At 32.8% G+C, this 25746-nt stretch overlaps 5 protein-coding genes across 7 annotated transcripts; 4 read left to right on the top strand and 1 right to left on the bottom strand.

Moving 5' to 3' along the window:
- Positions 1 to 1672: 1672 nt before the first annotated feature.
- Positions 1673 to 4328, bottom strand: LOC108211602 (laccase-7). The gene is made up of 5 exons (XM_017383238.2): positions 4128 to 4328; positions 3577 to 3973; positions 3359 to 3487; positions 2155 to 3105; positions 1673 to 2031 (listed from the first exon to the last, which is right to left on the bottom strand). Exons 1-5 carry the CDS (start codon positions 4215 to 4217, stop codon positions 1901 to 1903), a joined length of 1698 nt encoding a protein of 565 aa, XP_017238727.1. The 5' UTR covers positions 4218 to 4328; the 3' UTR covers positions 1673 to 1900.
- Positions 4329 to 15947: 11619 nt separating this feature from the next.
- On the top strand, positions 15948 to 18087 carry LOC108213542 (uncharacterized). The gene is made up of 2 exons (XM_017385344.2): positions 15948 to 16583; positions 17441 to 18087. Exons 1-2 carry the CDS (start codon positions 16135 to 16137, stop codon positions 17676 to 17678), a joined length of 687 nt encoding a protein of 228 aa, XP_017240833.1. The 5' UTR covers positions 15948 to 16134; the 3' UTR covers positions 17679 to 18087.
- An 849-nt stretch (positions 18088 to 18936) lies between these two features.
- LOC108213534 (uncharacterized) lies at positions 18937 to 20517 on the top strand. 3 transcript variants are annotated; one of them, XM_017385337.2, is made up of 3 exons: positions 18937 to 19163; positions 19427 to 19863; positions 20058 to 20517. In XM_017385337.2, exons 2-3 carry the CDS (start codon positions 19427 to 19429, stop codon positions 20317 to 20319), a joined length of 699 nt encoding a protein of 232 aa, XP_017240826.1. In that variant the 5' UTR covers positions 18937 to 19163; the 3' UTR covers positions 20320 to 20517. The 3 variants fall into 3 exon arrangements, with proteins under 3 accessions (XP_017240826.1, XP_017240825.1, XP_017240824.1); XM_017385336.2 differs by having other exon boundaries at positions 19367 to 19863; positions 20058 to 20516; XM_017385335.2 differs by having other exon boundaries at positions 18938 to 19163; positions 19353 to 19863; positions 20058 to 20515.
- A 1873-nt stretch (positions 20518 to 22390) lies between these two features.
- On the top strand, positions 22391 to 24441 carry LOC108212800 (uncharacterized). Its single transcript, XM_064089704.1, has 2 exons — positions 22391 to 22710; positions 23283 to 24441. The coding sequence occupies exons 1-2, from the start codon at positions 22466 to 22468 to the stop codon at positions 23776 to 23778; spliced, it is 741 nt and encodes a 246-aa protein (XP_063945774.1). The 5' UTR covers positions 22391 to 22465; the 3' UTR covers positions 23779 to 24441.
- Positions 24087 to 24714, top strand: LOC108212799 (uncharacterized). Its single transcript, XM_017384512.1, has 2 exons — positions 24087 to 24310; positions 24453 to 24714. Exons 1-2 carry the CDS (start codon positions 24087 to 24089, stop codon positions 24712 to 24714), a joined length of 486 nt encoding a protein of 161 aa, XP_017240001.1.
- Positions 24715 to 25746: the final 1032 nt, after the last annotated feature.

The raw sequence follows: 25746 nt of genomic DNA, 5'->3' as shown, positions 1-25746 counted from the left end.
AGCAAGTATGCAAATATGGAAGAAGAACCTCCATATAAAATTAGATGTGCAGTTTAAAAATGACTAAGGTGCTTTATTACTATTTTTAATATATATATATATATATATATATATATATATATATATATATATATATATATATTTCGGTTCGGTTAATTTCGGTGCGGTTTTAGCATAAAACCGAAAATAAAACCGCACCACTAATTTCGGTTTTTTATCTCGGTTATTTTCGGTTTTATTTGCGGTTTGGTTTTTTTCGGTGTGGTTTTTCAGTTTTTTTAGGTTTTTTTTGCGGTTTCGATTTTTCCTGCTCGCCCCTATGAAGAAAGGTCAAATAAACAATAGGGGTGGTGCTATATGTATTTAATATTTATAAAAACCAAGGTGAATAGGTGTGTGAAAATAATGATAAAAATATTACATTAATTGTTTCTTAAGATGTGTGAAATTTGCAAAGTGGACACTTAAAATGAGATGGAGGGAGTATCTTTTTTCTAATTATTTTTTCTGAATAAAAATTTGACGTTAAAACTTTTATTCAGAAGAAATAAATTAAAAAACGTTACATACACCACAACAATCTGAGGTTTTTACGACGGATTTTTAACATTAGATCCATCGTAAATGGCAGTTATTATGACGGAATATTTCCGTCGCTTTACACGCGTCTTAAGTTCAAATTTTGGTCGCCCGTATAAATTTCGTCGCAAATATGAACAAATTCATATTTGCGTCATAAGTTAATGTGGATGGGGTCCATCGTAAAGTTACGACGGAAAAAGGGTCGTAGTTTAAGTGTAGGTCCCAGTTGGCTATTTTCTTTGAAATTTGCGACAAAATATTTAACTTTCGACGGAATACTTAAGACGGAATTCAAAAACATTTTATTTTTCTTTTATTTTCCGTTCTAAAACGCATATATCTATCAAAAATAATTAACTTCCGATGAAATACTTATGACGGAAATTAGAACATTTTATTTTTTATTTATTTTCCGTTCTGAAATGCATTTATTTATCTAAAATATTTAATTTCCGGCGGAATTCTTCCGACGGAATTAAACGCGGCAAAAATTTATTGTATTCGACTTATATGCGCCAAAAAATGACCATATCTTATGACGGATAGCTTTCCGTCGTAACTTCGGGGAGTAAATAAAATCCGTCGCAAGAAATCCGTCGTAAAAGACCCCCATACTGTTGTAGTGATAGGAGTTTCAAAATATGTAATTCCTTAATCATACAATAGAATTAAGATTTAATTATTTACCAGTGAACTGTCATAATTCATGTTAGTTGCAAGGAGGATTCGTTGTAAGGGTGTCGCCTTCGTTAACATTCATGTGAGACCCGGAAGGCTTTCGTTGCTTAACGGCTGAACGAACACATAAATCTATATTCTTTGTTAATAAGCCCAAACCTCCTTATTTAAAAGAATTGTATTGTTAATTCTCCGTCTTAACTTTTACGTTATAAGGGCAATTGTATATAGTGTACAGCAATTTCTTTAGTATAAATTAACATATCGTTGAACTTAGATCGAGTTCGCTCCTGTGTTTCTATCAACATTATTCTAATTTCTTCTCTATTTTTCTAACAAAACGTTTCTGGTTGCTTGATGTATGATTCGACATGATAAAAATATACATGCTATCCCGTATATGTAGCCGGCAGAATCAAATATAATACTATACATAAATTCCATCAAAATTTTAAAAAAAATGTTATGAACACAAAACAGTACTATTGTACAGTTGTTATTGATTCAATATACTTCACAATTACAACGAATTTGCAACGAACAAAAAAATTAGATTGGTTTCGGACGCCGCGCAACAACTTTAATTTGACGAGACAAACAAATGGTGGTGGTGCCTTGGAGTGGAAGCAATGAATCAGCCCTAGCATTTTGGTAGATCAGCTGGTGGCGGAGGTAGCGTCGTTGACGGTGTCGGACCGTTTTCGACGACGAAAGCTGTGGCCAATCCCCACGGCATGTGTACATCCAAGTGACAATGCATCAACCATACTCCTGGATTTCGGAAATAAGAATGAAAGAACAAAGTGATTAGTACTCAATTTAATCATATTATCGAAATAAGGAAGTTCTGGCACTGTAGTCTGGTGGATACGAAATATTTTTAATTATACGCACCTGGATTATTAGCCCGGAATCGGATAACGGCCCAGCCTCCGACGGGCACTCCAATGGTGTTCCGTTCTTGAGGATTCACCAAATTGAATTTTTTCGGGTCATTGACGGAGTCATAGTTGCCGAAGCCTTGTGCAAGCACATAGAAGTTAAATCCGTGCAGATGGATCGGATGATTTTCGATACTAATAAAAGCAGTGTTCTGCAACACAATCTCAACTGTCGAGTTGAATTTCACTTTCGTCACCTTCGTCGATTTGTTCGTGATAATGAGGTTCGGGTTGAAACTATTGCTCGCATTTACGTAATCGAATACGAGAGGAGGTTGGCTGGGGAAATCGGTAGTGTAAATGCCATCAACATTGCTAAAGAAGGCCTCTAGCATTGACAATTTAGTAGGGAATACGAAGGATTCGTTGTTCATGCTTGCAGCAAATTTAAGCCCATTCGGGCCTAAACAAGTTGCATTTGGTTCGCATAGAACCAATCCCAAACCGAAAGTAACAAACATCTTGTAATCGGCTTCGAGTGGCGGGGGTAGCCAGAACGGGCCGCTGACAAGGCCGGTTAAATTTGTGGAGAACTTGTGGGCTGTATCGGTGTCGTTGAAGGCGGGCAAGACGGGCATTATGGGCGTTGATGCGGTGGCTCCCTTGTAGGAAATGATCCCGGTGGTGGTTGTATTGGCAAATGGTACATTTGGCACTGTGAAGTAGGGGTGTGCTGCCATGTAATACAATGAAGGGGACTGATCCGCGGTGAGGAGAACATCCACGGTTTGGCCCGGCCCGACGAGGACTACGTCGGTGACATAGGGGTTCGTATAGGCTGCATCAACTGCAACAACTTTCATGTTGTGGTTGGCTATTTTGAAGAAGAGTTGGTTGTTGAGTGCAGCGTTGATGATTCTTAATAGATAAGTTTTTCCTTGTATGACTTCAAGTTTGAATGTTTCTGCATAAGAGAAATACTCATGTTAATGTGAGGAATCGTATAATTATATGCATTGACTTTATCCCAGTATCGAGGGCTAATCGGAACATATCAAATATTTGGATGATTGAATCGGCCGAGTTAAAATATTGAGGTGGCATCACACCCCAAACATTGAAAGTTAAAAAGACATTAAGCCGACTTTAGCCCAATAGTTATAGACTGAGTATTTAAATTTCTGTAACCGATCGTTTTGCATGCAAATGAGACTTACTGTCAGAAGAGCATGGATAGAGATCGCCTGGGCGGCCATTAATAGTGTAAGCATCGGAGATATTAGGTGCAGCGCCTGTCGCCAGGCCTTCGTTCTCCACATCAACGACATTAGCATTCCACCACTCTCCTGCAATTCGAATCACGTTATTAATATTTTCATGTGCTTAAAAAACAGCATTTAAAAATATAATGAAATACTCCAAAAAAACGCGTTACCTAACAAAATTGGAACTTCTCTGTAAGGTTTAGGAAAAGGATAAGTTCTCCCGGCTCGAGGGCGGATCATCAGAGCACCATAGACAGTGGCACGGTGCCACTGAACGTGAGAATGCCACCACAAGGTACCTTCCTGGCCTGTAATGTTGAACCGGTAAGTGTAGCTATGCCCTGGACGAACCGGACACTGAGTCGTTTGTTCAGGTCCATCAGCCCAGCCACTTAACATCTGGAAAATACCATGCCAGTGAATCGTCATATTGTAAGGAGATTCATTCCTGAGATGAACAACAAGTGTGTCCCCTTCGTTTACACGGATCGTCGGGCCCGGAAGGCTTCCGTTCACCGCGGTGATCACTCGGTTCTGGCACAACCGCTGGACTGTCAGATTTTTCACCTGCACACATGAATAATATTATCAGTAAATACTACCAGAAAAACTACTATTTTCGACAGTTTATTTTCGACAGTCTGTTATTGTTATCCACTAGACCACTACAATAATACAGCCTTTTTACGACGGAAATTTAAACCCGAGTATAAAAAATTACATGGAATGTATGCTCCACAATATCAGCAGAGGCAACAGAGAGAGCCAGAAGAACACAGATAGTTGCTAGCAAGAAAGCAAGACGTGCCATTTGAGAAAGTGTGTGAGACTTTGGATTATGATGGAATGAAGGCAAGAGAGAAGGCTATTTATATATTGTGATGTTTAGTTAATTTTGATATGGTCAAAAGAAAAAGCCCTCCTAATTTTCAAATACATATCTAATAACTTGCTTGTATAGACTTTTATACAAACCTAATTAATTTCATAGTTTAGAGTTGTTGAAGCGTAGCCTCTACCCCTCAATTGCGTGGTAATTTAATATAAATGCTGCCCACTAATGGTATTTAAAAATAAATTGAAGTGCGATTCTCCCTTCGAAGTTAATAAGAAGGTTCAGATTTTTGACCAATTAGCTTAAACGTAACTATAATTCGTTTCCTCGTGGCGGAAAGTAAAAATGATGCATAGGACAACAAATATTAGGTGTTTTGAGTGTTTTTGTTACCTTTGAAGTTTGACATGGGTTAGCAACAAAATTTAATTTGATCTTGTCTGTTAAACTCAATACATTAAGTTATACTATATACTTTAATTCAGTTACTTGTAGGACAACTGTTTGTCGAATTGATTAAATTTCTTAATATTTAATTAATTATTCGATTAATCTCTTATTAATTTAATAATCCTAATTTGACGACTAATCTTTATTACGTGTCACGAACGATTAAGTTCGATTCTCTTTTTTTGTTATAATGCTGCTTTAATCATATATCTAATTACATGCATATAAGTAAGAAGAATACAATTAGAGGCTGTTTGGCGTCACTTAAAATAAGTGCTTATTTTTTTTATAAAATGTTAAATTAGTTATGACTAAGAAGTAACTTTATTTTATGTGTTTTGATCAAGGTTGTAAAAATCGGAACTCGGTCCAACTCGGTTTGGTTCCGGAAAAATGAGTACTCGGAACTCGGGTGAGTACTCGGAATGAGTAATCGGATAACTAATCGGGTATTTTTTTTAATTAATTTTTTTCTCTCATATATAGTTATATACTGATTAATAATAAAACTATCTAATAATATTAATATTTTAATAAAACACTTGAAATAATGAAGTTCAAATATAAGTTAATTGTTTGATAGTTTTTGACATAATAATCATTCACAAGTTTTAATCATAAAACACATATACTTTCTAATTAATGTCAATACTTTACTAAAAAAAGATCAAAACATACATAAATTTACGTTTAGTCTCTTTTGAAATAATTTTCAAATAAAACAATAAAAAATTGATAAGTCAAACTCGGATATGACCTCGAGTACTCGGAGTCAAACCGAAGTTTGACCGATTTTTTAATAAATCGGTTTTAAACCCGATTACTCGGAACTCGGATCGGACGAGGGGTTAAAAACGAGTACTCGGAATGAGTACTCGGCCGACTCGGCGATTTTTAGAACACTGGTTTTGATATATTTTTTGGTGTTTACAACTTATTTGGTATAAAATTATTAATATGATAATAAATTATTATAGATCATCTTTTAAAGTGGTTCTCTAGTTACATGTTTGTAAAATCAAATTTACTTCTCATATTCAGACTTATAAGTCGGGAATTGATTCATAAATTTGTTATACAACCAGTACAAATAAAATGCTTCTCGGCTTATAATTCCAACCAAACAGTCCATGTATATTATTTCTGCATTTGAGTTTTAAGATATGGATTCCAGAAAGTATTGCAATAGACAACATAACATTTCTACTAACGTGGGGTGATAACACAAGGAAAGGTGTTCAAATAATCAAACATATCCATGTGGCAGCTCAATCCCGAAGATACAGCATTCTTTTCTTTGATATATACCCAGAAAGTCAACTGCTAAGCTTCTGAATGCAGTCTATGTGCTTGTTAATTAGTTGCAAGCACATTTTCTGAACAATGTATAAAAAATATGATGGTAGTTAAATTAATATTTTAAGTGGTCAAAAGGAATAGGGATACACGGGGAGATTCGAGTTGGCAAACTGCAAAGATAAACGTATGGGAAAGATGAAGAGCTTTTCTTGACACTTTCTCCCTGCGACTTTTAAAATGGATAGAAATATGTTATATATAAAAGATCTCCCTTGATAGAGACTGTTATTTCTTGAACCTCAAGTCTCCACCGATATAACATTAGCAACAGGATATGTTGAGTGCATGCTCTATTTAATATTGACAGGCTTGCTGGGCTTCTATTGACCATTAAGTATGTTTGGAAGAAATATTTTTAAAAATTTTAAGAGTTTATTTTTCCTAAAAAAAATTATATTTTATAATTTATAAATTATATATTACGGAGCGGTTTATTCTCCAAATGAATGTGATATAAATGGATACAAATTTTTATTAGGAAAAAAATGTGATACAAATTTTTATCTACAAAACGAATTAAAATTTAATTTATGACATAATAAAAGGAAAATGTTAAGATTATTATTATTAAAAACATATACTCCCTCTGTCCCCCTGAGTCGGCATACATATTTATATTTATAGTTACTCAGTTTTTATGAATTATTCACCAATATTAGTTGATGCGTAAGTTTTTGATTGAAGAGGGAAGCCTATTACATTAGTGAAACATTTGAACAATGGTTAAATAACAGAAAATTGTTGTATACACACTCAGTATATGGACTCTTATTTATAAGGTGTATATCAATTCATTAACAAATCATTAACCATGTTCAAATTCAAAAAATCATCATTTTCATTTTATAGTTATCGAGTACTTCAAATTATTCATATTATTATTGTAAATGTATATACAGACCCTAAATAAATTAAATCAAATCTAGGTTAAAGATTGATTGAGATAAACTCAAAAATGTAAGATAGGTATGTAAATATTATATATATATATATATATATATATATATATATATATATATATATATATATATATATATATATATATATATATATATATATATATATATATATATATATATATATAAAATCGGGTTGGGTTGAGTTATAAGTTCAGGGTTGAAATCTGTAAAATCCTGACCCAACCCAACTTTATCAGGTTTTTCAAAAATTAACCCATTTATTTTTCGATTTTGAACGGGTCAGGTTAATCGGCCTAAAAAAGGGTTGGGTTGGGTTGGGTTAGCGGGTTGAGTGGGTTTATGTTTAATCCTACTGAGTTGTATACATTGGAGGATGGGGACGCAGCACGGACTTTAATGCTCCTGTAAAGTGTAGTTGTGTAATTTATTTTTAAAATTCTCTTTTTTTGAATTAAAGTTTGGATGTTATATTTTTATACAGAAAAAAAATCTCAAAAATAAGTTACGGAACTATATTTTATAAGAGCATTAAAATGCGTGTCTGAGAAGTTAAAAAAAACGTATATAATTAAATGAGACTGGGGGATTATTTGTTACTCGCAGATATAGAAAGGTTTTTTTGACACCCATCTGATGAGTTGAGTTCTTATAGAGAGATGTGTACACATAATTTGTCTCAATGTCTTCTTCCATGAACCCATTATGATCCCGTATAAATATTTATTCATGAATAATAAAATCACGTGCCGCACGTTAATTCCGGACACTGAAATACATTAACATTTTTAATAAAAAATTATTATCTGACGACAATAAAATTAATAAAAAGATATTATCATGATTAAAAAATCATCATAAGCTCCTAGGTCATTCATAAAATTTAAACTCGACTTTACTTTGATGAAATAGAACGAGAAAGAATTGAATGAAATTTATAATCTTAATCGAGTTGATTACAAAAAATTATATAATTTTATTTATTCAACAATTTCATTCCAAATTATTTGAATTACCCACGTGATTTAGAAAGAATATCGTTACAATTTTTAATCATGTTTTTTACAGTTTTCATCATAAAATCTATCTTCTCATGCTTTTTTTTATATACTTTTAATAATTTATTTTTATAATTTTTCTTAGAATAAAGATTGTCTGCATATAATAAAAATTGAAGAGCTAAAATGGTGGCGATGCAGTGATGGTAATAGTTTAGCTGCCAATTGCAACTGTCTTAACTATCTATTCTAATTTAACTAAAATCAATCTATTCGAGATGTGTACTGGCCCGCCTAACTCTAAATTTTATATGCAAAGTGATGAGCTAATCTGCCTATATATTTTGGTTGCTATAGTTTAGTTGGGCGAGTGAAACCGGTAGGCCCCTTTGTCGTTGCAATATCAAGTCGGAAGTTTGAATTGCTCAACGTGGAAATTAGTTAATTAGATAAATAGTTTTATGATTATTGATTAGGTTATTGCGTGTTAGGCTTGATTACGTATGCATAAACGTAGTATTAGATATAATTGACTGATAAGTTAAATCCAATTTTATTCTACTACTGACTACTGTATTAATTTCACACAGTTGATAGAGTCCTTTGGTATGTAGACGTTCTTTTACTTGGTAGACGTTAAGTTGGTAAATTTTTGATGTCATCTGATAGCGTATGTGCATATAAGGTATTATATAGTTAAAGCCTCAAATTTGTTACCCTCGCCGACTCCTTTTAAATGTCTAGAAAAAAAATTTATCGTAAAATACTTGTCACATTTTTAGTTTCAAAACAATTTTTTGAATGTTTTTCCAAAAAATAGTCTTTGAACATAAATTTTCATGTTTGACTACCATATACACATAAATCAATTTCATTCAGTAAATTTATTAAGGGTAGACAATTAAATCAAATGCTCAACTAATTTTTTTTTAAGAGGGGACGGAGGAAGTATAAATTATGCATAATATTATGCATTTGGAGGGTTTTTAGTCAAATCGAAGTCTAATTAATTTAGTAAATCGGTACGTAAAATATTTTTTAAAGATCAATTCCAGATTTATTAGAATATTTTTAATAAATCAAAAATCTTTAAAACACTGACCGAAAGTATATAAAATCTTCCTTTTTTTAATTGAGAGAATATTTTATTAATATGTAAGTTTGTTTGACTTATTTGGTAAATAACTTTAAAGCTAAAAACAAAAAGAATTTTTCAACTTAAAAAGCTATTCTAAACACTATCTTATCACAATCAACAAGCCATGAAAAATTGATGCGGAAAAATATGCCTATAAGTTGCATGCTTACGTATTTATGTTACTGCAACAAGTTTCATGCAATATTCGAAATTATAAAAATTAGTTATAACTTGTTAGGTTATTCCGACAAAAATGAAGTTGAGGATGCAAATTCACATTAATAAAATACTCTTTATGTTTCAAAATATAGGCCGGAAAAGGGGTCAGGTACCGTATTTTTTTATTTTTTTTTGAAATTGAGAATAAATCTCACAGATATGAATCAGCAATTAACTGTGATAATTCTTTCATTCAAGAAAACTTATTATCTAACCGTCGGGCATGCAAGATGACCGGAGAAATTTAGATAATAAAACTTTAATGTCCGAAAAGAAAAACGCGTCTTCTTCCAAGAATCCTGAAAATAAAACACAGGAAACAAGAAAAACATAAGTCGATACATATAACATATTATATATATTACAAATATAAAAAATATCAATAATTAATTATTAATAAAATCACGTGTATATGCATGTGCTGAACAAAATATTCACACAATTATGAGTTATCATAATTGAGACAATTAAACTCTAAATTAAGGCACAATTAATAAAATATTAAAGCCCTTAATTAAGACACAATTAAGGCCCACAAATGAAGCACAATTTACGCCCTCAATTAGGAGGCACAATTAACACCCATAAATAAGGCGCAATTTACGCCCTCAAGGCCTCAATTATGAGGCACAATTTACGCCCTCAATTAAGGCGTAATTAACTCCTTCCTTTCCGAAACCGTCACCCCAACTCTCGGCCACCTCAGCCACAACTGCTACGTTATCTCCCGCACACGATCACGAAAAGGACGATGATAATGGGTCGTCGTCTTACTTTTTGGTACACATGGTTTTTGACAGCAAAATTGAAATTATTATTTTCAAAAGTTTTATTTTTATAATTATAATATTAATTATATAATTTTTTATTCAAAAAGGATATTCTAAAATTAGTGATTTTAATTATGCGATCAAAAACTTTTTTTTTTATTTAGTAAAGCGATCAAAAACTTTAAAAATGTCCAGAAAAGCAAGCAAGGATGGAGGTTGCTGAAATATCCAGAAAAGTTGATAAGTAGAGTGTTTAAAGCCCGTTAAGCAGTGTTGAAACAAGGAATAGGCTGTAGGGTCGGTACTGATCGTCCATTAGCATTTTGAAGGATCCATGGCTTCCTCTGGAACAAGATGCTTATATTCACTCAAACAACCCGGCGTTGCAACGTCAAATGGTATCATCTCTTATGGATGGCAATAATAATTGGGACGTTGATTTGATCTTAGATGTGTTTGAAGCAAGGGAAGCCAATGTTATTCTATCAATTCCTTTGAATAATGATATAGATGACTCCTGATATTGGCGCTGTGATAAGTTGGGAGACTATTCTGTTAAGAGTGCTTATTTGTTGCTTCAAGATCTCAAAGATGATCATAGCATAGACGACAACTCAGGCTTCTGGAGATAACTTTGGAACCTGAAAATTCCTTCCAAAGTAAAGCATTTTCTATGGCGTGTTTCTACAAATTGTTTGCCAACTAAGGATTTGTTACGTTCAAAGAGGGTCCAAATTAATGAGTTATGCCCAGTTTGCAATGCTTCAGTTGAGACAGTTCTTCATTCCTTAGTTTCATGCCCATTTGCTGTATCCTGTAGAGCTCGGCTAAATGTTCAACCGCTCAGTGCTCCTTTCATTTCCTTCTTAGACTGGCTTCGATTAATTTTTGAGCAGCAGCAAAATACTGAAGTTCTCACCACTGTCATGCTCTGCTGGATGATTTGGAAAAATCGAAACGAAGTTGTATGGAACCAACATATTTTGGAGATTACAGAGGTAGTGGAATCAACATCTTCTATTCTTAACCAGTGGAAGAGTGTTCAAGATAAAATTTTTGATCGTCTTGTAAGTTACATGACTCATGAAGATGGAGATGAACACTGACACTAGGGGTGTACGCGGGCCGGGTTGGCCCGGTTTGAGGTTTTTATCAACCCAACCCATTAATTTCGGTTTGTCATTTTTTGAACCCAACCCATTAAAATTAATTTACAACCCAATCCAATTTGTCGTACTTCGGGTTGGGTTGGGTTGGGCCGGTTTGTACGGTTAAATTACTATTAAATTTTTAAAAAAAAGCTCCTATATAAAAAAAGAAACACACAGATTCAAACAAACATTTTAAGAATTGCTAAGAGGTGATGCGAGTATTTATCCGTGTCTGAAAAAGAAAGAAATAACAAGGAAGTCATGCATAAAGAAAGCGTCACCCATCAATATAAAGATGGTATAATACTGTGAAAACCAGTGTTGTAAAAAGCGCAAATCGGTCCTAAGCAGTGAGATGACCTTCTAGCGCTTAAGCGGATAAGCGGACGCTTAAGCGGAATTTTAAGCGGGTGATTAAGCGGATTAATAATATATATTTAAAATTATATATATAATAATATTATATATATAATTAAAATTATAAAATAATTAAGTAATAAGAATTTAAACATAAAATGTTTTTGATAAAAAAGATATTTTTAATATTTTATTATAATTTTCATAATATTTATAAAAAAATATTTGTATTTAAATATAAAAAATTAGCAAGTCAAAATCATTCTGACCGCTTAATCCGCTTAATGTCCGCTTAATCCGCTTAACAGGCCGCTTAATGTTAAAAAACGCTTAATCTCCCGCTTAATATAAAATCGAAGCGTTTTACCCTCCGATTCCGCTTAAGCGCCCGCTTAGACGGCCGCTTAATGCGCTTTTTAGAACACTGGTGAAAACACTTGGTTCCAGTATCTACTCCTAGAAAAAGAAAAGTAAGCCACTGTCAATTACACTTGTACACTGAAGTAATACATATATAATGGGACATGCTAGTCTGCAACTAAGAATTAACTAGTAAACTTGAATTATATAAATGGGTTTGAGACTTTGAGCTTATGTCTCCTGCTTTGTGTAAGGTATACATATATATTATATATTTTTATTAAAATACCTTCGGGTTGGGTTGGGTTGGCCCAATAAAATCTAAAACCATGCCCAACCCATTAGAACCCGGTTGGAGCAAATTCAACCCAATTAAATAACGGTTTAGATTTTTCGGTTTGGTTGGGCCAAAAATAGGGCCGGTTTGGGTTGAGTTAAACGGTTTGGACAATTCATGTACACCCGTAACTGGCACACTCCAATGATGAACAGAGTTAAGATAAACTCCGATGCAGCTATCTTTGAAGAAACAGATTGCTATAGCCATGCATTCGTTGTTCGAGATCATGCAGGAAGGTTAGTAGAAGCAAGATCGAAGTGCCTGAGAGGAAAGCCAAGCTCGGACCTAGCTAAAGCAATTGGGATAAGAGAGGCGCTTAGCTGGGTAAAAAAAAAGGAGTTGATGAACGTGGTGCTGGAAACTGATTGTTTGCAGGTAGTCCAGGCCATTCAGTGCTCTTTCTCTTGTTATTCTTACCTGGGAAGAGTGATTCAAGAGTGTCGAGACATGCTTGCAGGCTTAAGTGACAAAAACGTAACATTCAAGTTTGTTAAACGGTCCGCGAAAAGGGTAGCTCACTATCTAGCGAGATATAGCTATTCAATTGCTGATCGTGTTTGGCGGGTGGGAGATGTCCACTCTGATTTTCATCATGTACTGTTAAATGATTTGAAAGCTTAATGAAACCTTTCTATTCGCGGCAAAAAAAAAAAAACTTTAAAAATGTGTATAAAAAATTAAACATAACAAGTAAAATCGATAAACTAGACGCCATTCGAGTTCAAAGTCGTTCAAGTATCAGAGCTCAATCAGATGAAGCAACCGAGTATCACTCGTAACTAAGTCCAGACTCCAGAGTAGCACGTTCTGGTTGAGCCAACAAGGCAATAACTAAAAGCCAATTGTTTTTGTATGAAATCGAATCGGATCGGAAGTGATATAATTATTAGACGTTGCGGGTGGGAAGTCAGTGGAATCGCAATTATTAGATCGAATTTCAGGAATTTTTAGATCCCATACGACTTTTTTTGGGGCACTGGCACTAAACCAAAACAAGACTGTGCTTTCTAACATTCCAGTGGTCAGATAGATGGACGGTTGATGTTTAAAAATATTAAATTATTAATCATGTACATAATAGTATTTTAAAGATCTCCAATATTTATTAAATTTTCTGATAAACTCTTGATTAATTTTAAAAAAATATTTTATCAATTTATTGATTATATTTTGGTTTGACCAAAATTTTTTAATTAATTAAAAATGTCTCTAATAAAATCGATTAAGTTTCGATTTTCAATTTCTATAACCATAATAATAATAACATTGTAATTTCTCAAATTTTGTAGATATATAATAGTACACGCGGATTACTGCCTGACCATGTGTTTCTCGATCTATTTGTTGATGTTGCATCACATAAAATACTACATAAAATATTTATTTTACTTCTATCATCTTCAATAAAAAAATATCGGCGAAAATGCGTGCACACGCCTTCAGATTTCGTTTACTCATTCGTTAATGATTATTTTATATTAATATTTGTTGCTAAAATATGGAGGGTTGCCACCGCATTAAGGGCAGTCGTCGGCGGAGGCTCCGGTTTAGGGTTTTATATTGAGAGGGAATGTTCTAGTTGGAACGTCGTGCACTCATCATTTTCTTCTTTGAAAGGGATTGTTTTAGTGATTTATATTTGCCCAAAGGCCAACATCAGTTATACGATTTAAAATTAAAATAATAAAATTTAATTTATTTATATTTGTAAATATATTAATCAAATTTTAGAAATACATTAATAATATTTTTACAATTATTAATAAAATGACTGACTAATTTAACGAATTAAATCGATGTAGTGTCACACCTAGCGTAAAATAGAACACCAGTTTAGCTAAAAAAATTCTCTCAATTTAAATTTGGGTCAGAGTGAGGTAATTTATTAAGTGACGTAGGTGTACCTGGACAATCTCAAATCCCAAAACAAACAAAACTTTACATTTAGTACTGTTATGATTTAGTGCAAGATTTGCTAAATTATAATTACGTATATTTTTATTTATAAAAGAAAAATTATTAAAATAATAACCTTTATCGTATAATCAAAATATTCATAAGGGTGTCAGAATATCAAGCAAAACAAAAATACTCCCTCAGTCTCACCAGGTTCTTTACGTTAATTTTTGGCACATATTTTGAGACTCTTATAAACTATAATTTCATAATAATTTTTTAAATTTTTTTCGTGAATAAAAATTTGACGTTTAAACTTTTATTCAAAAAAGAAAAATTAATTAAAAAAATATTATTAGACTATATTTTATAAGAGCACCAAAATACGTGCAAACAGTAAACATAAACAATTTTAAAAATTTTCATTCAGGTCATAGGCCGTTACCTTCCGTTAAAAATTGGACGGAAATCTGACTTAATATAATTGTTAATGGAATGTAACAACGTGTGACCTGAATAAATAAAAAACGAATGGAATGTAACAGCGTGTGACCTGAATAAATAAAAAACGAATACAATAATGTGACTCAAAACTTTTTGAGTTGGATGAATTAATTGCAAGTTTAGCTGAGGGAGCATTCTTTCATGTTTATAACTCGGGAGTACGAGGATAAACTTAAGTCAGGATATTCGGGCCTTATGCGGGGGCAAAGCCCAACTCATATTTGTGAAGTTCTGTCAGTTCACAATTTGCATTCATTCAACCTTTTTTCTATTAAATAATGTGTCAAGATTGAATCTCTTATCTCTATGTTATCCATAATCATATAATGTCGCAAGAGATTGAGTTGAAAATCTAACGGGTTTTTAAATAGAACTATTAATGTTTCGATGCAAAATCTTAAATTTTAAATAGATTTTCAAGATTCAAATCTAAACATATGTTTTTTTGCATCTTTCTATGTTTAAAATATAATATACAAATACGACATTTTTATGTGTGATCTGTTGTAGAATTTTTAGGTTCTAACTAATATAATACACAAACACGACATTTTTTGCGTGCTCTGTGGAGATAGGTGGTGGAACAATACATTAGTAACATATTTAGATATTACCAATGTCTTGCTATATAAAACTTTCAAAGGTTGTTTATTAAATCAACGTGAGATTCAAGGTTTCCTCTCCAATTTTCTACTACCAAGGAAGCAATTTTGGATCATCACAACTCATTCATTCATTAATCGTTTTGAGTAAATAAACATGCATTGGAAAGCTCTTTCGGAGTAGAACATAATCCAAGCATAACCCGCCACAAACACGTAGCCGAGGCTCACTCAAATTGATGCTCAAAATGACAAAATTCCAACAAGTTTAGACCAAAACTTACACTATCAGACCCACTGATAAGCAGTGCAAGTTATTATTGGCACTGAGAGTACTTTTCTTGACAAAGTGTCTGCAGATTAACATGAGAGAACTGCCAAGATGCTACTGATTTCTTTGAAGTTAAGTAAACTTTAATGCATTGTTAGTCATGGCTTTTAGAACATGTTGACAACATCAAATGGTTGGGCGGTGACTCTACTTTGTTAAAAAAGTGTAAATTACACACTTTATGAGTGTAATTACATCACACACACTCACTAGTCAATACTGATGATTAGATTCAAGATTAGTAAAGCCAATTTACAGAATCTTGTAAAGATAAAGACGGTGACTTAAATAAATTATGAAATTAATTGTTTTGTAGATAAAAAAATGCATGCAGCTTAAAGATTTTTGTGTGATCAGAAAATTTGAGAAACAACCAAAATATAACGTCACTTTCTCTCCTCTTTGAAACAAATTTCGCAGTACAATTATTGCTTAACTACTTCATTCCTCTGCATTATAGCTAGTGAAGTGGCTTTTAACTATTTGGTGTAAAAGTCTTAAATGGGTAGTTCTGAGATGAATTGTGTTGATTTGGAGCGCGGTGGTGGTCAGGATTCGTCGGTCCTGGATGATGATGATGAGGAAAGTATATGTTTTTCGGAAGCTGATGAGGGTTCTTGTTATTCTCAGTTCTACTCAACAGCTGATGGTTCAATTGATGGCTATAATTATGATTCTGAAATTGATGAGGTTTTGCATTCTAGAAGAGTGTCATCTGTGGTTGGTTCAGATTGTTCTGTTGATATGGAAAATGGAGTTCATGAATTTAAGATTTTCTTGGAGAGAATGGAGAGAGATTGCAGAATCTGTCAATTGAGTATTCGAGGGGAGGGGGATGGTAGTGATTTAGAATCTGGAGATGCTATCGAATTGGGGTGTTCCTGTAAGAATGATTTGGCTGTAGCTCATCAACATTGTGCCGAGGCATGGTTCAAAATCAAAGGAAATAAGTAAGTTCTTTTTACCTTAATTTCTATGTTCTTTCACTTTGTTGCATAGTATGTACTTGAATTGCGGTGTTCATGTTGATAGTCTTGTGATTTCTCCGGCATGCATGCCTTACTCGTTACGAGGAGTTAACTTAATCATAGATGATTTTCCTCAACAACGTTGTTTAATATTTTTAGAATACAATATGATCCTGTTAAGCCCTCCCCCCAACGCCTTGAGTTTTTTGGAGAACTGGTCACTTAACATGGTATCATAGCTCAGTCTTACACGGCATAATTGCTTTTTTGTACTCTGTAATTTGGTCATGTTTTGATAGCTAAAAGAAGAGCACAAAAGTCATGCATCATGTTTTGTTGTTCTGCTAAGAATTGAGTAAAGAAACTTCCTGGGCCATGAGCTACATGACAAAAGCAAGCAACAAACTACAACTCACAGCCATTCAGTTCTAACAGAATAGCATTGATTAATCTGTACATGTATATCTCGATATGTTATTTTTAGAAAATTGCGGTATATCTAAGAAAGGAGAATTTTTATTGCGCTGACGCAGGAAATAATTGAGATAAAAAAGCAAAAGTTATAAAAAGCAATTGGATAGATTAGTGATATTCTCATATGCACAGACTGTTCTTTCCCACTCTGTCTCCTTTTCTGTGGTCCTTTTATGCAATGACGCGGCAAAATTTGATTCAGAGTTCTAACAAATAAGGATTGTCGAAAAATTATAGAGAACTAGAGAAGCACGCAGCTATGTTTGTCTTGAGTCATCTTGATTACATGATGCAGATAGTTTTTGAATCTCCTAAAATCTACATATAATTTGTTTTTTACTTGTTACATTTCATCACTCTCTCAGGATCTGCGAAATTTGCCATTCTATTGCACAAAATGTTGTCGGTCCAATTGAGACTGAATCGGTGCAGCAGATTCGTGAAGTCAGTGCTATTCCAACAAATGCAGCCTCAGTGCCAGTTTCGTCGCGTTCAGACAGTCGGGCATTCTTAATAGGTCACCGCTTCGTCAACATTCTGCTTGCCTGTATTGTTTTTGCATTCTTTCTGTCATGGCTTTTTCACTTTCACATGCCTTCATGATGCTACCGAAGAATTTTGTTTCGATGAGAAAAGAAATCATAGAGAGCAGCAATATTTCGGACACTACCTTGAGCATATTCATAGCTGAAGAGGTTTTTTGATACATGTGAAGCCTGAAGGTGCCAGAATTTTTATTTCTTGTAAAAAATTTAGCAATAATCAGAGTGTTTCTTTTATCCTGATTCAAACTTCAAAACAATTTGAAGTCAATTACTATTTCATCAAATGCATACATATAACTTGTGTGAAGTTAATTAGTATCCTAAAAAGATATGGAAAGCTTTGGGCTTTTAGATCATGTTGATAGGTAAGACGGTCGAGGCATTGTTGCATGATCATATACTGATGAACATGGACTAGGTTGGAAGATTCCTCAACTTCCTGAAAAGTGTAAAGACCAACTTCATGAAAGTGCCATCACTAAAGGATTCTTCTGATAAAATATATATTTTCATATATCTTAGCATGATAAAGATTCCCAGTCGTGTCTTTGTGCGCGAGTATCATCACTTAGGCGGGTGTATTCAATTTCATGTCCTTGTCCTTGTGGAAATGCCCCTTTTCCTACGTAGACTAAAGAGTGTAAAGACTAAAGATATCCACATCCTATAACTTCATATCATTGAATAAGCAACTAAAAAAAAGACAGCATCATTCCCCTTCGACCCTTTCTAATTTTCTATTGAACTTCTTAATCTTTAAAGCAGAAGGCCAACAATAAATTTGAATTGTATGTTCTTTAAAGATTTGCACTCTGCAAGCTTTTTGCCTTGAATTTTGATTCCAATCTCTTGTTACCAAGAGTAGAGTCGTATACTGGTATGCGCTGCCCTGTTGGACTATAAACAACATTGGTATCAGGTGAACAAAAACCTAGGGATAGTTCTTCGTTTGATAATAGTCTGTTATCTGATTGTAAAGATGTCTACCTGAAACAAAGAGGAAGCTGCTGGTGATAAATTTTATACTTGACCGATCAAAAATATCAAGGAATCCGCTTAAATAATGGCATTATGATCTCAGAAACATTGATACCTTAAAAAAGTTTTAAATATAACAAGACTTTTATATGGATATGGAAGGCTGGCATTTTAGATCATCCTGATGGTGCAAAGCAAGGATGTCTACATGTCGATGACCTCAAATGGTTCGACAATGCCTCTACTTTCTTAAAAGTGTGCATACACTTTATGAGAGTGCTCTGATTAAAGGCCTTTTTAGTACAATATACTGATATCATAAAGAATTCTTGATGCACAAGTAAATTCTTTTGAAAGATTCTGAAAACAACCAAATAACTCCATTCCTTGAGTTAAAATCTGCAATACAGTACAGTATATTCATTCTCTTTCAAACTGTAAATTCTTCCACCATCTCTCTTCCTCTCTCCCCCCCTTTCTCCGCGCTTCCATATACAGACTTATGGAGCCCCAGATCCCTCGACTGACACTCTGTCCTTTCTTCGTCACTGTCTAGTACTTACAAGTAAGTAAAATTGATCATATATGAACCCCTTACTATATATTAATTTTTTTCTGTATAGTGGGAGTTTCATGATACCTGTAGTATGTCGCAAGTCTGTTTTTTCTGTTACTTTTGAATTAAATTCAATGTATTAAGTGGTTTTATATATGCTAATTTTTTAACTTTCTAATGGACTCTTAACTTCCAAAGCTTTTACTTCAAAGTTTTTACTACTACCAAGTGAAGTGGCTTCCAACTACGCTACTTTGCTTTGGATACCTTAGATGGGAAGTTTACAGATAACGCGTATTGATTTAGAGTGCGGTGTTGGCCCCAATTTGTTCATCATGGATGTTGATGATGATGAGAGAAGTACATGCACTTCAGAAGCCGAGGAGGGTTCTTGTCATACACAGTTCTACTCAAATTCTGGTGGTTCAATTGATAGTCGTAATTCTGATTTTGAAATTGATGAAGTTTTGGATACTAGAAGAGTTCCATCTGTTGTTGGATCAGATTGTTCCATTGATATCGGAAATGAGTGTGACGATGTCTCGGAGACATTGGAAAGAGGTTGCAGAATATGTCATTTAAGTTTTCAAGTTCATGGGAGTGATGTGGAGTCTGGAATCACAATCGAACTCGGGTGTTCTTGTAGAAATGATCTAGCTGCTGCTCATCAGCATTGTGCTGAAACATGGTTCAAAATCAAAGGAAATAGGTGAGTTTTATTTAACCCTTAATTTTGTCTTCTCTAACCAAATTTCAGAAGTATTTATTGTGAGCCTGAACTCTGATACCATGTTAAGTGACCACTTTTGGCTTACCAGGATCATATTATATACTAATATTGTTCTTGATTTCTCCAAACCGAAACATGATCTGTTTTTCCTGGTTACACTTGTTCATTTTCAGAATCTGTGAAATTTGCAATGCAATTGCACGTAATGTTGTTGTTCCCAGTGAAATTGTATCAACGCAGCATATTCTTGAGGTGAGTACTTACTCAAGAAACACAGACCCTGGACCAGCACCATCAACTTCAGCAACAAATGCACCATCAACTTCAGAGACTTTAACATTCTTTATAGGACACCAGCTAGTCAATATTCTGCTTCCATGTGTTGTTTCTGTTTTCTTCCTGTCATGGCTATTCCACTTTCACATGCCTTTTTGAAATTCCTAATTAGGCAACTAGATTTCCAGCTTTGTGGTATTTGTGCAGTTATAAGAATATATAGTACTTTTGTGTGATAATCCTTATTTGTAGAAGTTTTATTGTAAATATTAATAGTATTTGGATTCAAATTATTACTTTCTTCAGCTCTTTGTAGTTGTTTATGTATCTCAAAAGCGAAAAAGAAGAATGAATTCTCACTACAGTTTTGTTCAGATATGCACTCTTGAACCTTAAATTGAGAAGAGTTATTAATTAAGAAATCCAATCAACTTGTCATTGTTTTGCCAAAAAATCTATAAATTTACTATGATTATTAACCAAGAAATCCAGTCAACTTGTCATTTTTGTCATTTTTTCTTTTATTAAAATTATATAAAAAATAAAAATAAATCATGGTTAAATTTACCAATCTAACTTGTTAAGTATCTTTCCCTTATTTGCATATTTTTATACACGTATGTCCCACATATTGCCTATTCTTTAATAAATATAATTGTTTTTTTTTAATAATTTATAATTTTTTAATTCATGAACCCACGCTACACAGAAGATCCCAGGGTTTTCATCATCTTGTACCAGAGAATAAGTTATTTTGATAATTTTTATAATTTATTTAAGGTTAATTTATATTAATTATTCTGCTTAATTCTTTAATTTTTATATGTCACATATATATTCTAGTTGAGAATAATTGACGGATTGTGATTTGATAGTATGATAGTTGTTAGTTTTGATTTAACAAATAACATGAAAACAAGTGAAGATGTGCTTGTCTAGTGTCTCATTATTTTCATTATTTTTTTATTATATTAATTTGAATAATTTTAATGTGTCAAGTAAGCTACTTTATCATCATAATTACTTGTTAAACCTCGTGGATACGAAAGTTTGTATCAAAATTATAAATTGTACTGATTGTAGATCTTATAGATTTCTTCAAAAAAATAATTCTTTTTAGTTATTTTTACTAATTCTTATAGTTGCCACATAAAATATGTGTTCATCATGGTTAGTCCATGTCGCTATAAATAACTTTGATTGAATTTCAATTTTTTTTACTAATTCATGAATATATTTCAGTTTTTTTCTTTAGGAAAGATTAATAATTTGTCCATGATGCAAAAATATATTTCATAAATTTTAGTGGATCGGATCTCATTCCGATTTTCAACGATCATTCGGATATGGATTGATTTGTAAAATATCAGAGTCTTAGGCCTCATTTGTTTACTGCTTAATAATGCTTAATGAGCTTAACTGACCAATTAATCTCAGTTGATAATCTTTTTCCACATAGCTGAGCGAAACATATTATGCTGACTCATTCCTGCTTAATTTTCTGTCTTATCAATTCAGCTGTGTGCACCCACGGAGAATTAGCATGATTTGGACTTTTTTTATTGACAGAAGCATGGTTTAGACTTATTTACAAATTCATGTAGATAATAAATAGATTAACAGCTTTAATAAAAATATAAATGATTACTAATTTTACAGCTTTATAGTGTGCAAAAAAAGTGTTTTTACAATTTATGAATTAGTTTTTTTTTTTTGCTAACAATTTATGAATTAGTTATTATTTGTTTGCATGAAGCTTAAAAGATTCTTTCATTATTTTTTTGTTTATTTAATAAAGATTTTTTATAATTTTCTTAGTTGAACTAATTAATTAATTAGAAAATTTGGAAATAAAATCATTCATATATTACTGAAATTTATATGTCAAATGATATTTATTATTCAGCATTATTCAGATATTTTATTGATTCAGATATATTATTCAATCAGATATAGTACTTAGTTCAGATTTGCCAAATGACCCTTAATCCGATTCGATCTAAACCCGATAAAGTTAAATAGATTAGGATATGAATTTAGCTACATCTTATCCGTGTTTACAAAGGTGTCTATATTTCTTAGAACGTTCCAAGGACAAGATACAGAATGGAACTCTGGCAATCACTATCCGATAAAGGTTAGAACACATAAATTACGCGGATACTGCTACCCTATTTATATCCCTTCTTATAAGCACACGCAGTAAATATTGTGTCATTGACGTCGAGGTTTTGCAAAACAAACAACGTAATAGTTTACGTAGTCGGTCGAAATTAGCCGCTTTTAGTAGCATTCACGTCTTAAGATGGGGAGTCATAATAGTTCTTTGAGAAATTACAATAGTACAGATGTTATTGTTGATATCGAGGACTTTGCTGACGAATTTAGAATTCCCGTGGAGGCGGTGGGAAGAGATTGTAGGATCTGTATGATGAGTCTAGATTCGGAGTCTGCGGGAAGTGTTTTTGAATTAGGGTGTTCTTGTAAGGATGATTTGGCTGCGGTCCATGAGCAGTGTGCTGAAACGTGGTTCATAAAAAAAGGCAATAAGTAAGTTCTTATCATCCTTAATTTTTGTCTTTCTCACCGTATTTACTAATTAAAACTGTGTTCTATTAAAAAAAAAAAACTGTGTTGTTCTTGTTGAATGTTGTGTTAATTCTTCGTTTTGTTAATGCATAAGATGACAGTATATTTCAGGAATAAATTTAGTTTGTCTCATTATCACTTACGTCATTATCCTTTATATAGGACGGGTCTAAAACTGTTTTTCTTTCTTAGATGGATACCAAACAAATTTTTGAAAAGAAACTGTATATTTTTAAATTTTTTAGAAACACTTCTTTAATTTTATAAAATTTAAAATGATGAAAAAACGTCAAATTTTTTTTAGAGGGATACATGTCCGGATGTCCGGGCCGGTGCCAGATTTGTCCCGTCCTTGATTGCAATTATATTAATTTTTTGGAAGTTTCTTGTTTATGCTAACTTGCTGATTGTAATTATATTAATTTATCAGAAGTTTCTTGTTTATGCTTTGCAGAATGCACAAAATTCTTGATTTTTCTCAGATCAACTAATAAATTGTTTGTATGTTCTCTTGTTTGCTAAATCGTTCTCAGCGTCTGCGAAATCTGCCATTCAATCGCACAAAATGTGGCCGTCCCATGGGTGCAGCATTTTTCTGATCAAGACGACACTTCTTCAATAGATGAAGTATCAATACCCGTATTTGAAGTCGATACTTCTGCAACAAATGAATTTTTACAGCCAGCATCTTCGAGATTTAATGCAGTTTTACAGCCTGTACTATTTTCGACGAATGCAATTTTAGTTCCGACATACACAATTTTAGAGCCAGCATTTTCGACAGATGAAGTATCAGTGCCTGTATATGAAGCTGATCTTTCTCCACCAAATGCAATTTTAGTTCCGGTTTCTTCGACAAATTATACAGATGCAGTGCCGGTATCTTCTACAAATGCAGCTGGGGTGGCAGTTTCTAATTCACGAACCCAATATTGCATAGATTGTGTAGATTCTTTTTGTGAAAAACTCGTCTGCTTTCTGATCACTTTGGTTATCGTTATGGAGATTCTTCAACGACTCTATAATTGATACATAGGAACATGTCTTTGGTCTAGGGTCTTGGGGCTGCAGACGGTATCACTATTGAACTAGCTACTTTTACAGTTCCATGGAATGCTATGTATCTGTTTGCTTGAATTCTTTTTCTAATCAGGTAAAATAAAAATGTTCGTATTTTTGTTGTGGTTTTATAATCTGATACTAAAGACTCAGCTGGTCATTTAAGGTGTTGTTGAAAATGTTGTGCTGAATTATAACATAAAATAATAGATGGGAAGTTTGCTTTCCTGAATTACCAAGTAAAGTGGCTTCCAACTACTTTGCATTGGATATCTTAGATGGGAAGTTTACAGATTACGCGTATTGATTTAGAGTGCGGTTTTGGCTCCAATTTGTTCATCATGGATGTTGATGACGATGATGATGAGAGAAGTACATGTACTTCAGAAGCCGAGGAGGGTTCTTGTCATACACAGTTCTACTCAAATTCTGGTGGTTCAATTGATGGTCTCAATTCTGATTTGAAATTGATGAAGTTTTGGATACTAGAAGAGCGTCATCTGTTGGATCAGATTGTTCCATTGACATCATGTTACGTGACCACTTCTGGCTTAGTAGGATCATATCATATTCTAATATGGTTCTTGATTTTTCTAAATCCTAAACATGATCTGTTTTTTCTTGTTACACTTGTTCATTTTCAGAATCTGCGAAATTTGCAATGCAATTGCACGTAATGTTGTTGTTCCCAGTGACATTGTATCGACGCAGCAGATTGCTGAGTTGAGTACTTACTCAACAAATGCAGATCCTGTACCAGCAGCATCAACTTCAGCAACAAATTCACCATCAACTTCAGAGACTTTGACATTCTTTATAGGACACCAACTGGTCAATATTCTGCTTTCATGTGTAGTTTCTGTTTTCTTCCTGTCATGGCTATTCCACTTTCACATGCCTTTTTGAAATGGTATAGGAGAGAAAGAAATTGTTAATTAGCTTTGTGGTATTTGTGTAGGTAAGAATATATAGTACTTTTGTGTGCTAACCTTATATGTAGGGGTTCTATTGTAAATATTAATAGTATTTGGATTTGGATTCAAATTATTATTTTTAGCTCTTTGTAGTTGTTTATGTATTTCAAAAGCAAAAGGGAAAAGAGAATTCTCACTACAGTTCTGTGATATGCACTCTTAAACGTTGAATTTAAAACAACAAAAGTAAAGGAATTTAGAAAATGAAATTTAAGAAAAAAAAGTAAAAGGAATTCATGCACGCATACACTTAGGTACCAGCCGTAGTATTCATATTTTAAGCAGGAATTGAGAAATTTTAACTAGAACAAACAAAGTAACCCGAAATATAATAAAATAATAGGTTATGAAATATAATGTTTTCATAATCTTCTTATAATTCGAGGGAAGATTATTAAGTTTCTTTAATTGATTTTTTTCATTAAAAGAAAATTGTGATTCCAGACGCACACGGTTTTGCATTTTTCTAAAATTACAACCGCTATAACGATCACAACTTCGATCATATAATTAGATCAGTTGGTTCCATTTGCTAAAAAGGAAAAAAAATCATTCCATTTGCTAAAAAGGAAAAAAAAATCATTGGTTACATTTGCTAAAAAGGAAAAAAAATCAGTTGATTCCTACATTCTTTATATCAAATAATACTTCTATTTACTGAGCGTAATCGATCAATTACAACCCATTATTATTATAACTCTTAACACTAAATATTTACGATTATGATAGTTGCTATAAATCTTAGCACTAAATATTTGTAACTAGTGTACTAAATATTTATGATTTGTAATGTCATAATATTTTATATTTATTTTTAGTTTAACTTAATATAATTATATATTTAGAATATTATTAGATCATATAATATATCCAATTATATTTGTCATGCATATATTATTATGATACTAATACATTTTTCAAAATTATATATTAATATATAAATTCTAATAACCACCATATTTTA

Source organism: Daucus carota, chromosome 3 (genome assembly GCF_001625215.2).
Source record: "Daucus carota subsp. sativus chromosome 3, DH1 v3.0, whole genome shotgun sequence".
In the NCBI taxonomy this organism is placed as follows: Eukaryota; Viridiplantae; Streptophyta; class Magnoliopsida; order Apiales; family Apiaceae; genus Daucus; species Daucus carota.
Note: the sequence above shows the minus strand (reverse complement) of the source record. Positions and strands in the feature narration are given on the sequence as shown.